The sequence below is a fragment of the Cyprinodon tularosa genome, unplaced genomic scaffold (genome assembly GCF_016077235.1).
Source record: "Cyprinodon tularosa strain WSP-4 unplaced genomic scaffold, ASM1607723v1 ctg677, whole genome shotgun sequence".
Lineage (NCBI taxonomy): Eukaryota > Metazoa > Chordata > Actinopteri > Cyprinodontiformes > Cyprinodontidae > Cyprinodon > Cyprinodon tularosa.
In genome coordinates, this window is record NW_024039426.1 from 621,563 (window position 1) to 637,234 (window position 15,672).

The 15,672-nt window shown below is 40.8% G+C and overlaps 1 protein-coding gene across 3 annotated transcripts in view; it reads right to left on the bottom strand.

The window, feature by feature from the left end:
• Positions 1-15,672, bottom strand: part of soga1 (suppressor of glucose, autophagy associated 1) — a 114,893-nt gene that overhangs the window by 19,739 nt on the left and 79,482 nt on the right. The window contains exons 6-13 of one of the 3 annotated variants that reach the window (XM_038267543.1): positions 13,402-13,569; positions 12,691-12,844; positions 10,805-11,357; positions 8,402-8,705; positions 7,979-8,206; positions 2,225-2,359; positions 1,289-1,411; positions 3-233 (exon numbers count right to left, since the gene is read on the bottom strand). In XM_038267543.1, the coding sequence (XP_038123471.1) occupies positions 3-233; positions 1,289-1,411; positions 2,225-2,359; positions 7,979-8,206; positions 8,402-8,705; positions 10,805-11,357; positions 12,691-12,844; positions 13,402-13,569 (1,896 nt within the window). Of the gene's footprint in view, positions 1-2; positions 234-1,288; positions 1,412-2,224; positions 2,363-7,978; positions 8,207-8,401; positions 8,706-10,804; positions 11,358-12,690; positions 12,845-13,401; positions 13,570-15,672 lie in introns of all 3 variants that reach the window. The other 2 variants (XM_038267542.1, XM_038267544.1) reach the window with 2 other exon arrangements.

A 15,672-nucleotide genomic window follows, 5' to 3' on the forward strand; every position in this document is an offset into this window, starting at 1 on the left:
ACCTCCAAAACATCTTTCCCCTCTGCATCCTTCTGGCAGCCCAGCCTCCACTGTTTGAGGAAGCAGCGGAGTTTCAGGCTGAGCAGCAGCAGGGCCTGTTTCAGGTGCTGGGACTCCTGAACCAGCAGATTCCTCTCCTGACTCCACAGCTTCTGCTGAAGCCGAGCCTGGAGGCCCAGGCTCTGAAGCTGGAAGTCCCGTCGGAGCAGAGCCTTCTGGTGCTCCTCCTGGAGCTGAGAGAGGGGGGGGGGCATAAACAGTCAGAGGAGGTTCAAGGCTGAAAAGTGCTTTATTTTACTTGTTGGAGCTATTTATTTTTTATTTCTTTATCCATTTCAATTGTGTCAATTCCTAAACTAAAATTTTTTTGTATTATTTACAGACTTTATTCATAGGTTCATTGTTGAATTTTTTGTTTTTATTTGTTTTAACAGGAAGAAATGTGGACGGTCCATTTTCTATAAATGTAGGAGCCTGGTAAGGACCAGCAGGCATTTGGGTTCGGGGCCTATGGGTTTTTACCAGTGCAAGAGAGGTGTCAGTGCAAGGGAATGTTTGAACTCTGTAATGTGCAAAATATAGGAAATAAATCCTATTCTTCAACTTCTTTTGCCTACGTCAAGAAAACGTGACCCCAGTGCCTAAATAGTGGCTTATTGGAACTTTATATGATGTTTGGTTTGACAAACAATCACCACTACATTACCTTTCATGTTAAGTTTGATGTTTTAAATTGGTTGATTAACATAATCTTCAAAAATGATTAATATATTTTTAACTATTCTACATTTTTTCTTATAACAAACTTACTTTTTATGTGTATTATTGTCTCTCTGTCTAATCACACTGAGTGTTTAGAATTAGCAAAGAAAAATAGGCTAAATGTTGAGTCCTTAGATAAGCGAAACTGGAAGAGACATGGTCTAAATTATAACTTTAAATAAAAAAAACGTATAATTTCCTTCAATTTTGCACTTTATTCTTTAACATAAAATCATGTAAAATACATTAAATATTGTAGTTGTAAAAATGTCCAACAATTTTGCCAAACACTGTATCTACCGAGATGAACCAAAAACAGCACAGGAGCCAAATTTGGTTCTGCTTTGAAAACTGTTAAACTGTTTCTGAGGTGAAACTTGGAAATGTAAACTCACTGATTAAAAAAAAAACAAAAGAACATCAAACGAAACCCAGTGAAATCGAGATCAGGTTTTAAAATGAGTATGTCAATACTTTAAAGTAAACTGACAGCATTTTATTGGTTATATTCCTTTTTCAAACCTACCTGTGAAAGTCTGAGACTGACTTCTCTGTGGTTCTGTCTCTCTTTGTGCAGCTCCTCCTGGGCTTCTCCAGCTGACTCCTTTTCTAGGGACATCTGCTCCCCGAGGTCAGAGACCTGTGCAGGCTGGAGAGAAAAGGAAATGAGAAAAAGCTACTAAAACCCAAAGGAACCAAATGAGTAAACATGTGGAAACAACTAAAGATGGAATGATGGAGGAGATGATTTGCAGGAAAATAATACAAAAACTGACCTTTTTGGTAAAGGAACATAAAATACTTTAAATCCATGCTCTGCCATAGGTCTTCTACACCTACAGCTAAACTAATGCACCCTCCCACGGCTCATAAGCTGCTGACTTAGTGCAACCTATCGACAAACCACTGTACCATTAATGTCCTTTTTTAACCTTCCCCTGGACTTGATCTATTTCCTCCATCCTCCTACCAGAGAGCACCAGCTCACTGCTAGCAGACAGCAAAAATAACTTTGACATCTGTTAAAAAAATGCTTTCTGCTGCAAACAAAGTGAAAAAAGCAACAAAAAAGATATAAATGAGGCGGAACGTACTCTGAGCAAAGAAATAGAGAAACAAATACAACATGACCAATCCATTCCTGCCTAATAAAAAATGGAAATATAAATCTTTGCCAAATCAAGCACAATTTAGAATGCCTATCTGTGTGCCAAATATCTACGTATCCCATGATGTAAAAGGGGTCTATTTTATTTATACATTGGCTGTCTCTTTGTTTAGTTAAAGGTGGTATAAGAGCAGCAGAAGTTATTTTTCTTAGGAGATATCTTGGCAGTAAAAGGCTCCGGTTGCAGCTGGTTAATGAATGCTGTTGGCTTTCAGCCGAGAGAAGCGCTAAGGCGAACGCACAGGGCCTCCAGTAGGAGTTTGGTTCAGTGGTGTTGTTCATGATTGAGCTTACCGTAGGATGATCCATCTCCTTCTCCTCCTGTTCCGTCTGGCTGGCTTCCTGATTTTCTGTCTGGTTGCTGACAGTTTGGCTGATCTCGTTAGTTTCATCTTTCTCGTCTGGATCTGATTGGTCCCTACAATCAGGCTGCTGCATGCATGGGCAAGTTAATGAGAAGAAGAAAGAAAAGAAAACACACAAACAAAACGAAAAAAAAAAAAGAAAATCATAGAAAATAAAAGAGTAGAGATGGAGAAAAAGGAGACATTTTGGGAGAACAATGAAGATGACAATAAGAAAAAACAAAAATACAACCAAAATGGTGTTTATATATGAGACATCAAGAAATTAGAAATAAAAAAAAAATACTTATGGGCCTCACAAGACAAAGAAGAGGATGTAGAGGAAGAAGAGCTTGGTCAAAGAGGAATATGAGAGTGTGGAGAAAAGAACGAAAAGGACAATGGAGGGTAGAATGAATGGCTGAGGAGCAAGGAGGGAATATTTGAATAGAAGAGAGCAAATGGGAATGAAAGATAAGAAAGGGGACGGAGGGAAGAAGGGAAAGAAGGAATGGCAAGGGAAGAGAAGGAGTAAGGCAGTTAGGATGAAAGGTCAGAGCGAAGGGAGCAATAAGGTGTTAAAGCGGAGAGAGAAACGAATGGCGTGAAGGAAGCAAGAGTTGGAAGCAGGGATGTGAGAGGTTCAAGAAGAGGTCAAAGAGAAGCAAGGTGGTGAAGGAAGGAATGAAAATGAGCGTGTGTGAATAGTGACAAAAAAGGGGTTTGAAACGTCGGAGAGGGGGGGGAGCCAAGTGCAGAAATCGATCGGATATGGAGCCCGTGCAGACAGAGGGAGGAACAAGAGAGGGAGGACAGAGGAGGAGAGATTGGAGGGGTTGGAACTGGCCTCTAATGGAGTATTGGCACTTAAATGAATCACTATTTTATCACACTTTCCAAAACCAAGCAAATAAATTCAGATCAGATTAGAGCAGAATAGAAACAGGACTCTGTTGATGACAAAGCAGTGCTTAAAGTTCTACAGGGCTCTATCTTGGCCTCAGTGGAAACAAAACGTTAGAAGTTGTTGCTACTGTCTAACTCTGTAGAACATGTTTAATGGAATCCTCATATGGAAGCTTAAAAAGTTTTGTTTAGGTAACTGAAGTGTTGTAGAAGACGTCTGCCACTCATCCAGACCTCCTTCATTTCTAACTAGTGGTAAAGAGGACTGAGATTAATATACTGTAGGTGTAACAAAGAATTAGAGGGAACAAAAGGTGGCTTTGATCCCGCCCACTGGATTGGCCAAGGAGGTCATAGAGGGTTGTTATAGGTGGTTAGGGGGTTCTGATGGGTTGTTAACTCATTGAAGTAAACAAACAATCGTCAGAGTTGTTCCGGTCACACGCCTCAGATGAAGACAGGTGAGAGGTGAATCCTCTGGGTAATGTTCCTAAAAATTGCTTTGTAAGTAGGTGACAGATTGTATATGACCAGCTCCTCTGTTAGGTGTTGCTTTTTACAGGTTAATAAAGATGGCTTCCTTAACCCCTCTCTCAAACAATCATTCTTCTGTGGCCAGAATATGGACGTTGTTGTCCTCAAACAAGGGTCCTTTAGGTGAATAGCTGAGTCCTGCCCTGAGGGGTTAAGGCTGATTTATACTTCGAAACTAGGTCGTCTGTGTAGGTGTCGCAGTGAACAAAAAGCCGTCCCCACCCCCTACGCAGACACTCTGCTGCACCCCTCCCAAACTGTAGGTGACTGCAGACAGTGCCGCAGACAGGAGGCCGGCTTGTTTTGTTTTTTTGACCGCGATTGCGGAAAACAACTCGTGAAGTTTGACCAACTAGAAGAGCAAGGTGTGCGAGAACGCTGGGACCCTTTTTCCACCTGGATCGGCGTTTTTTTTCGCCGTCATGTCCCTCCATTGTCGGACAAACTCGCCCCCACTTCCTTATCGCCTCGGCCGTATCTAGACCCACAGCGTATAGCACAGACCACGCTTAAAATTGAGCATAAATCAAAAGTGTCTGCATCAGGCTCATTGCGCCACACTGCTGCAGAATAACCAGCCCTTTAGCCCTCCTGTGTAGCGGATGCTTGGTCTCTACAATGTACAGGTCTGTTCACTCTTCACTATACTGAACATTATAAACAACGTTGTCTTCCTGGTTTCTGGGTGTCTTATCTTTGGGGTAAACCAGTCTTCTCTCTGGGGGTTTCTGGGTTTGAAGAGCACAGGGATCCGGTGCTTGTTAAAAATCCTCCTGAGTTATTCATAGACTCCAGCAATATTACTAGAGGCTGAAGGACCCTTGTTTCGGGACAAAAATGTCCATATTCTGGCCAAGGAAGAAAATTGTTTGAGAGGGGTTAAGGAAGCCATCTTTGTAAACCTGGAAAAACCTTCTGTCAACAGTGGAGGTGGTCTTAGACATAACTTTTCAACCACCTACAAAGCACTTTTAGGGACAATACCCAGAAGATTCACCTGTGACCTGACCTCACAATACTCTGACTTCAATGAGGCATGAGTGACACCAATCTGACGAGGGAGTTAAGGACCAATCAGAAGCACCTAAAGACCATTAACAGCCCCCAGCTGACCTCCATGGCCAATCCAGTAAGAGGGATCAAAGCCACCTTTTGTTTTTTTCCAAGAATTATTTTGTTATCCCTTCAGTATGTTACTCTCAGTGCTCCCCACCACCACTTAGAACTCAAGAAGCCTCTTGGATGAGAGGCGAAACGTCTTCTAGAAAATTTCACTTCCAGTTGCCTAAACTGAATGTTTGACCATAACCTGGATGACTGAGAATCTTCACAGATATACAGGTGCTGGTCATAAAATTAGAATATCATGAAAAAGTAGATTGATTTCAGTAATTCCATTTAAAAAGTGAAACTTGTATATTATATTCATACATTACATACAAACTCATATATTTCAGATGTTTATTTTGTTTAATTTTGATGATTACAAATGACAACAAATGAAAATCTCAAATTCATCATATCAGAAAATTAGAATATTACTGAAGACCAATAAAAACAAAGGATTTATAGAAATGTTGGCCAACTGAAAAGTATGAACATGAAAAGTATGAGCATGTACAGCACTCAGTATTTAGTTGGGCCTCCTTTGGCCTGTATTACTGCAGCAATGCGGCGTGGCATGGAGTCGATCAGTCTGTGGCACTGCTCAGGTGTTATGATAGCCCAGGTTGCTCTAATAGTGGCTTTTAGCTCTTCTGAATTGTTGGGTCTGGTGTATTGCATCTTCTTCTTCACAATACCCCATAGATTTTCTATGGGGTTAAGGTCAGGAGAGTTTGCTGGCCAATTAAGAACAGGGATACCATGGTCCTTCAACCAGGTACTGGTAGCTTTGGCACTGTGTGCAGGTGCCAAGTCCTGTTGGAAAATGAAATCTGCATCTCCAAAAAGTTGGTCAGCTGCAGGAAGCATGAAGTGCTCTAAAACTTCCTGGTATGTGGCTGCGTTGACCCTGGACCTCAGAAAACACAATGGACCAACACCAGCAGATGACATGGCACCCCAAACCATCACTGACTGTGGAAACTTTACACTGGACTTCAAGCAACGTGGATGAAGTGCCTCTCTTCTTTTCCTCCAGACTCTGGGACCTTGATTTCCAAAGGAAATGCAAAATTTACTTTCATCAGAGAACATGACTTTGGACCACTCACCAGCAGTCCAGTCCTGTTTCTCTTTAGCCCAGGCAAGACGCTTCTGACGCTGTCTGTGGTTCAAGAGTGGCTTGACACAAGGAATGCGACAGCAGAAACCCATGTCTTTCATACGTCTGTGTGTGGTGGTTCTTGAAGCACTCACTCCAGCTGCAGTCCACTCTTTGTGAATCTCCCCCACATTTTTGAAGGGGTTTTGTTTCACAATCCTCTCCAGGGTGCGGTTATCTCTCTTGCTTGTACACTTTTTTCGACCACATCTTTTCCTTCCCTTCGCCTCTCTATTAATGTGCTTGGACACTGAGCTCTGTGAACAGCCAGCCTCTTTAGCGATGACCTTTTGTGTCTTGCCCTCCTTGTGCAAGGTGTCGATGGTCGTCTTTTGGACAACTGTCAAGTCAGCAGTCTTCCCCATGATTGTGTAGCCTATAGAACTAGACTGAAAGACCATTTAAAGGCTTTTGCAGGTGGTTTGAGTTAATTAGCTGATTAGAGTGTGGCACCAGGGGCCATCAATTTTGAACCTTTTCACAATATTCTAATTTTCTGATATGATGAATTTGAGATTTTCATTTGTTGTCATTTGTAATCATCAAAATTAAACAAAATAAACATCTGAAATATATGAGTTTGTATGTAATGTATGAATATAATATACAAGTTTCACTTTTTAAATGGAATTACTGAAATCAATCTACTTTTTCATGATATTCTAATTTTATGACCAGCACCTGTATAATTCCTCATAGGGTTTAAATTTCATTACCAATGAAACAAGGCTAAGAAAACGATGACCAGACATGAAATAATTTAAAATCAAGCTGACTTTAATTTAAAATTTCAGTTGAGTTTATTAGATTTTCTGTTAAAATTCACTAAAAATAAAGAGGAGCCAATTAAAGCTGCAGTGAAATATTTCAATTAGTGAGGCTAAAAGCGACGCTGTGAAGTCACTGGCTAACCTGCACCTCAAGCTCTCTTCACTGCAGACCTCAACATGACATTCCTATTTACCTCCAATGTGTTCCATGATGATTTTGTTTATACTGATAGAACACATTAGCTTGCAGTTAAGAGTTTCAGGAAACAGTTTAAATTCAGAATCTATTTTTTTCACGGTAAGCCCCGGCAAAGTGTTTAGTTATGATTAGATGTTAGGAAGAGAGCTTTAAAACTACCTCTTAGAATTTATGAATTGATTTCACAACAGTGAAGTATGATTCGAAAAAATTCTTCAGTCGTTAAAGTCTTGCAATTTACAGGTTAAATTCATTTCTAGCCCAATCAGCTGAAAAGGAAAGCTGAAACTGATAGTGAAGGCGCATAAACCTCATACAGAAATTCAATATATTTGTGCAGCACATAAAAAAAACAATGTTCTGAGTTCTGACTGTTGGATTTTTAAAGTAAGTTCTGTTTATTGATCCAGATCATCAGATGACACAACAGAAACAACGACCACCACATGAAGAGAACCAACTGAGACTCATGACACCAACTCAACTAAAGATATACCTCCCAATTATAAAATGAATGGACACAGTTGCTCAGTGCCGGTTGTAGTAAACTAGGTGTGGAAGTGGTTAACCTTTTTATGTCCAGGCAACTGGCTCCATTTGAGGCCCCAAGCAGGATTTAAAGGTTAGGAGGCATTAAAACAGCATGCAGAAGACATGGAGAATTATTTTTTTTACACTGGGAGCTCAAATCTGACCAAAAATAATGGATTCTGTAAAAGCTGAAATGCTTCAAAAATTTCTGGCCTGCATAATAACAGCAAATCCAATTAAATGGTGTTGTTGAGTTGGCTAAGAGGTTGCTGGAGATTTGAGCACGCTGCGTAAAGGAATTCTGCATTGCGCGGGGAAAAAAAGAAAGATAGCATGGCAGAATAGGACTGAGAGTGTTGTCGGCCAAAATAATGATTGGGCATTAAATAATAAAAGAACAAGAAATAAACAAAAAAGTGTATCTCTAAAAATATATAAATATAAATAAATGAAAGGACAGGAAGGTGATGGAGAGGACTGTGCTTCCTGAAGTTGTACCTTTTCCTCCGGTTGGTTTTCCTCGTTATCTCCTGAGCAGGGTAAGGAGGTGCAAGGTGATGCTGGGGGGGATGCTCCTTCCACCTGACCATCCCTTCCCCCTAGGGGAGGTTTAGCCAGACTGTCTACCTGCTCAACAAAGGCCTGCAGCTGGGTGTGCAGAGCTTGAAGCCTGCTGGTTAGAGCACCAACCAGAGGGCGGTCTGCCAAATCAGACAGCTCTGAGATCTGGGGAGAAGAAAAAGCAGCATTCTTCACAAAGTTGTTCAACACTGGCAGAGATAAGTATCACCCACAAGCGTAAGGACACGTTGGAAAATCTGGTTTCACCCTATAAATAGATATGTGTCCCAGCAGAAGCATCCTGCATGTTACCGGTTTCCTCTGACGCGTTTAGGCTTGAAAAACAAACAGAGCTGGTACCTGGCAGTGAGGCTGAGGTTTCTCCAGGTCACACGGCTCTGCTGCCTCATTGCTGCAGACCTTGTGATACAAGGAAGGAGAGGAGGAGGGCAGGCAGCTGGACTCGGGGGAGGTCAGCAGCTGTATAGCAGTGGAAACCAAACGAGCCTGATCCCTCATGGCCAACAAGGCATCGCGGTCCTTCTGCCCCAGGCACCCAGAGAGCGAGGTCGTTGCATCAGCGTTGTCCTCAATCTTCTTTTTCTCTTCATCCATCTCAATGGCATCGTTCTCTCCTCCTACTGGCTCTTTGCGATGGGGTGGGCTGAAAAAAACAAACCACAATTCAGTTTCAGCATACTGGTTGTCTTAGAGGACAGGATCTATTTTCTTTATCCTGCTTTTGTCCAAACAAACCCGCTTTTGTCCAAACAAAATGGATCCTCTGCGCATTTCCCATCCATGAGTGAACCGCAGCTGGGTGGAGTTAATGCAAGAGGGAAACAAAACAAACCAAAGCAAACAGTGTCATCTTCTAGCCTGAAACCTCTTCAACAACCACTGCGTGTTATAAACACATCAGGAATGCAAAATAACAGAAAACAATATTTCAGACAAACTCAACCTTTTTAATGATCACTACATCCCCACTGCTCACCCTGAGCTTTAGCCTCCCGGTCAATGTGCAGCATCGACATTTATGTAAAATTAATGACATTTGAAGTGCATCAATGCAGCCGTTTGCAACTTAGATTTTGTAATGATGATTGAGATTCAATGCACCGCTCTAATCTGCATGCATTGCGGTCCATGCATCAACCAACAGCTGGAGCTGATTCAGCTCTATTCTGCTGTTATTAACTTACAGTGTGACATAAAAAACAGTAATTGTAAAGCTCTATAAAAACACAAGTAAACAAAATAAAGTTATTGGTTCTATTATTGTAAATGCATGAATGCATTGACTTGTTTTTATTATCCACATTGATTATTATGTGGATCATCCTGAACATAGGCTGCTCTCTGCCTATGCAGAGTTTTGACAACGGTGGAAACTGTTGGAAACTCAGCTGTCTGATCTGCTCCAAACTTTACTTCTAGATGCTAAAAATTTGGGTTTTATGTGGAAGATTTTCCCCCCAGGCATGGTAAGGACTTTAAAGAGCAAAAACATTGACTTTTGACCGCAGTGGAATTAGTTTTTTGGGTTTAATATTGGCTGCGATGGATAGGCGACCTCTCCTGGGTATACCTGCTATAACTGTGCAGGGTAATTGCCAAATGAACAGAAATGATTAAGCAGAACACAAATAAACCTTCCTCTAAGCAAACTCTGTTCCAAGACTCAAACTCAACATACAAAGAGTAAAAAAATCTGCCTGGAAGAAGAGAGGTGAGCTGGATTGTTCTCTTTGTTCCTAGATCAGAAGATGTTAAGAGAAAAAGGTGTTCTCATAACAAATATTTCTTAACAAGATATTTGAACCTTGTCCAATAAATGGCTCAAGGAGTGCCAGCTTTCTAATGGAGTTTTGTTTGTTTTTAAGATTTCTTATGATTCTACTGACAAATGTCTGTAGAAAACAACATTGGTTAATCATTGCTATGTAAATCTCAATTGTAAGTGTTGCGCCGAAGCCATTTTTTTTGGCCCCGATACAGATACCTGGCTGTGCAGTATCGGCCGATACCAATACGATACCGATACAATCTGTTTGAAATTGATGTGTGTGTGTGTATATATATGAATAACTGCATACTACTTGGATGTAAAAAAATTGCCATCATGGCTTTGTCAAGCTGCTGCCTACCTTTGTGAAGCAGGAAACAGACTAATACAAAGTGAATCCAGTAGAACTTTTTATTGCCTACCTGGAATGAGTGACAATAGTTGAATAAACTTATGGCTCTCAAAATGGTATCCGTGTCCTCTTTGTTGGTACCCACCGATACCGAATACCACCATTTTAGTGCTGGATCGGGGCCCCGCCCGATACTGGTATCGGTATCGGTGCAGCACTAATTGTTATCTAAAAATGTGGGACTTTAAATTCCACTGCCAGTAGCTTTGTCTTGATAACAAAATGTAAAAAAGACTTTTATTGTGTCTTAAGAGCTGCTATTTATAGAGACACAGTAGAATGAAGGGACAATATTGCTGAAAGAGGAGTTGCAAAAATAAATCTTTATTCCAAAAAAGTTAAAAAACAATCAACTGGACTTTGTTTCCAAGTTTGAAGCATTTTGCTTCCCATCCAGGAAGCTTTTTTAGTTCAAAATAAAATGACATTGAATTAAAAAAGGCTTCCTGGATGAGATGCGAAACATCTTCAAACTTGGGAACAAAGTCTAGTGGTTTGTTTTTTTACTTTTGTGCAATGACTATGACCTGCACTGGACAAAAGCAAAAATATCTTCATGTACCTGAGAGGGAGACACTCGGCTGAGTCTCCTGCTTCTGCATCTGTTTCTAAAGCCAGTCTTAATGAGGAGGATGAGGAGGAAGGAGCGTGATAAGAGGCGAGATCGCAGCGCTGCAGGTTGGACAGCAGTACGCGGTTCTCATACTGCAGTTTCTTCATTTTGCCGCTCATCTCTCCGATCTGAAGCCTCGCCAGCTTCAGCTCCTCTTCGGGGGTCGGAGTGTCGGTGCTGATGAGCACAGCCCCGTCCTGCACCGAGTCATTCAGCAGGCCGTCGGTCAGAGACATCAGGGACTCGGAGGATAGGGTGGAGGTTGCAGGTGGGAGCTCAGATTTATAGCGATTTATCTCATTCATCAGGAGTTTGTTCTGTTCCTCCATCTCAATCAGAGATCGTCTCAGCAGCTCAGCTTCCTCCTCCACAAACTGGAGGTGCCTCTGGAGCTCCATAACGTTTTCAGATGAGGCGCCTCCACCAAGCACCACGGCCCCTCCTGTTAGACAAAGCCCTCCCCCCTGACCACCACCAACACCAGAAAGCTCTTGAGCGCCGTCTAGGAATAAAGACAGAGAGTCATATGTTTAGAAAATAAAGTGAAAAAAAAAAGTGAAATACCACAGTTGCAGCTGGGGCTAACGTGGTCAATGATGGAGAATATAAGAGTCCAAATCAGGCAAACTGGAACGCTATCAGCTCAGAAAATATGTTACTCTGACTTCTTAGTAGCTGGAGTACACTTAGCCAAAGTAAACTAAATGAAACTAAGTTAGGGTGAGTAGGGTAAGTTGAGGTAAGTTAGGGTAGGCTAAAGCTAAGCTAGCCAAATGAAACTAAGTTAGGTTAAATGAAACTAAGTTAGGGTGAGTGGGGTAAGTTGAGGTAAATTAGGGTAGGCTAAAGCTAAGCTAGCCAAATGAAACTAAGTTAGGTTAAATGAAACTAAGTTAGGGTGAGTAGGGTAAGTTGAGGTAAATTAGGGTAGGCTAAAACTAAGCTACGGTAAGTTAGCTAAACTAAACTGAATGAAACTAAGTTAGGGTGAGTAGGGTAAGTTGAGGTAAATTAGGTTAGGCTAAAGCTAAGCTACAGTAATCTAGCTAAACTACACTGAATTAAACTAAGTTAGGGTGAGTAGGTAAGTTGGGGTAAGTTAGGGTAGGCTAAAGCTAGGCTATACTAAGCTAACCCACATAAGCTAAGATAAAATGAAGCCAAGCCCGAGTAGTGAGTTAGGCTTAGACCGATCAGGTTAAACTAGAATAAAATAAACTAGCCTAGGATAAACCAGAGTAGCTAAAGTGAACTAAGCTTTACTAAGCTAAGCCAATACAATCATCCCTGGTCACTAGATGAACAGATATATCCCGGAATGCTTTCCAAGGAGAGCTCTCCTTGCAAAGCATCATGGGATTTATTGTCACAGCCGCTTACTGTCGCCTATGACAAAGAACACAAAGTCTACTATATAGTCCCCGCTCTATATAGTGATTGAGAGATTTAGGGCTTGGGGCGGATGTTCAACAAATTATTTGATTCTGTAAAATCTTAAAGCTAATGCCTAGATAAAGCCAAAGCAATACTGGCTAAAGCCATGACTGTTTTTCATCCTCCATTTACATAATAAAAACTGAAAAAAAAGATAACTTACATAATCGCAGTTTAAACAAAAAGGAAAAATTTCTTGACAAATTAAACAAATATTAACAATGGAATGCACTATTGAACGCATGCCCGGGGTGATGCTGGAACAAGATAATATTAACCAAAAATATGGGCTGGCTGGTGTGTTAATTTATCTCTAATCTGTAGATACCTTCTACCAAATATCCTGCTAACATGTGAACTATCATCCCTGGTAAACAGTAAAGAGCTGGAAGACTAGCTACCTTGACTGCCCTTCATTTCGTCCATCTCTGCTCGGAGGCCCCTGTTCTCGACCTCCAGCTCCACGATGCGTCGACTCAGCAGGTTGGCCTCCTCCTCCACTAGCTTTAGATGAACTCTGACCTCAGCTTCTCGAGTGTGCGGAGAGTCAGCAACCTGAGAGAAGTCAAACACGATAAACAGCTGCCTTCAGCATCGTGACACAATTCATCTCTAAATCTTTCAGCTCAACTTTGTCCTTTTAAAACCTTTTTAAGACGGCAACAAAATAAGTATCCAAATCTGTTGCCTGCATGGATGTCTTTAAAGTTTTTAAAGAAAATTAAATGTTTATCCACTCACACTGCTAAAAGCAAATAAAATTGTTATGAACGACAGGTGAAACGTCTTCTAGAAAACACGTCCAGTTGCATAAAATGAACTATTCAAATTGACCATGACCTGGACTACTGACAATCTTCACAATTGTAATGAAATGTTAAGAAAAATCTATTTCATGAAAGAAGTTTGACTTTAACTTTATAGAGGTTTCATGTTTTTTTCCTTGTAAGTTTTTTTCCATGTATCTCCACCAAAAGTCAAATCCCTAAATGAGCCACTTGATTATTTCCTCTGGATTAGGGATTTAAAATCCCTAATGCTAAATTTTTATCTCATATGGTGTCGGAGGCTACATCTAGCAACCTTTAAGTGGTCGTGGTCAATCCTCTCACCTCCTCCACAGTGAGTGAGGTGTTGATGTCTCCATATAGCGATCTGTACTTGGCCAGCTCCTCCTTCATGGCCTCGCTGTCCTTCACCAACTTGGTCAGCTTTTTGCACATCAGGGCTGACTCCTCTTTGGCAAAGTGGAGCTGACACTTCAGGTCTGAATTGTCCTCCTGGAGCGAGACGGAAAGAAAAGGACTGAGTGGATTAAGGCACGGAGAAGCGATGTTCCCTAGAGATTGCAAAGAGCGACTTACTACTCAGATTGTTTTTTTTTTGTTCTAGTTGTACGTGTAATGAATCATGAACATAAATAAACTCAAAATAAATCATTACACACCTATGTGAATTGTTTTTAATCTTTTAAAAGCCCGTGAAATGTCATCAAAGTTGAGAACCCCCTCTTCTGTAAAGACATGAGCAACTTAAAGTGAGAAAGGCGCTCAGTTTTTAGAGGTTAGACGGGGAGGAACAGAGAACCTGACAGCACAGATATACACAAGTCAGTGAAAGCTGAGCAAACACCCGACCATGCATAGCAAAGAGAAAAAAACAAGCTGACCAATCAGATCACTTCAAGCAGGGCTGCTCCAATTTATGTCTTCAAAATTTAAAACTGACAAAATAAAGTCCTGAGGTGTAGAACATCACAGCCGAATCATCGGTGCTTTTAAAACTGTGCCTGTGTTTTCACATCATGATGGGCAAGACATCAGAGAAACTATGCGAACTTCAAATAAGATATATCCAAAGCCTCCTTTTGACAAACATGTGGAGTGAAACCACTAAATGCTGAGGTCAGAGTCATGCTGTGGTTGTATCTTGGCTGATTTAAAGGAATAAAAAGCTCTTAGAGAGCAGAGAAACATCAGCAAACATATTCATTAGTGGTTTCCAGCAGACGTCATTTATCATCTGCTCAGAATATTTCCTACCTTCCTGACTGGAAGAACAACAAAGTGCTTAGAAAAAAGTAGAGGTAAAGTAGAGGCAAAACTTTGCATTTCCTTATGATAAGGATTAATGGATGTAAAATAAAAAAAGGATAAATGACCGGTATATTTTCCACAGACCCTATGCAAACATGTTCAAACTCAATTGATAAAAGAATACTTAGAAGACATCTTAATGTATTAATAAAAGGGAGTTTACGTGTGAAACCAAGAGAAAAGAGTGCTTCCTGACATGTTTAATGAAACAATTTTCGAAAGCCTTTCTTTTATTTTTAAAATAATTTTCTAAGGAATCATAAACATGCTGACGCAGGAAGGTTCATGGAGACACACACATGCTTGTGCAATGTGTTATACTAGCTTTGACAAGCAATGATCTACAGCATTGTTTCTCAAACTGTGACACAATAACCAGTGTCGGTGCCTTAGTTGTGCTCAGAATGTATTTTTATTGTTTAATTTACATCTGAGATAGAAACTTGGATCTGGGGATGACATCAAATACACTTTAACATTGTTAAAGTTTACTCTAATAGTTTAAAACATTTAAGATTCAGTAAGTCCAATTTTAAAAGTTTATTATGACTGTAAAAAACAGGCCATAGTTTGATTTCAGACTAAAGCAGTATGCGCCAATCATTGGTCCTCATAGTGTTTACTTAGTCATTTTTGCACCTGAGAAGAGGTTTTGCAATGGCCTCATAAACGTTGTTTCAGTTGATCTTTGAAACCTTCTTCTTTCTTAAGCCAGGGATACAACGTGCAAGTTTTTGCCATTTTCTGGCCAATTCTGTACTCGTGCGAGAATTATTTGGATTGGGCCGAATTCAGTGTGTTGTGTTGTACACGGCGGTAACGAGGGGCGATCAGCCTCTCATAGCGACCTCCGATCAGGAATCGTAAGGTCAGTAGAAAATCAAACATGTTTGAAATTCAGTCGGCCATTGTGAGATGTTTGTGGACAAATCCTGCTGTTGAAGCAGAGCTACGAGCATCTACAAGCCAAATTATCTGAACCTCGTTCACCGCGCATGTTCAAACAAGGGAGTCTTATTCTTCTTCCAGATTGACAGGTCCGATCAACTCCATCTCTCCACGCTGAGTTCAACGTGTGGTTTTCAGATGTGCAGTGTAAGAACATAAATTGTGAGCTGTGAACTTTAAAACCCTGTTGTTCCTTTGCACAGTTTGAGGTGTAGCTGAGTACAATGATTGAAAGTATGGTACAGTGTATGCCCGGCTTTAATTTAATCAGGGACTCCTTGTATGGAACCAGAGTGAGCCACAGCAGAAATTCATAAGGTCCCAGTGTGTGATTAGGCC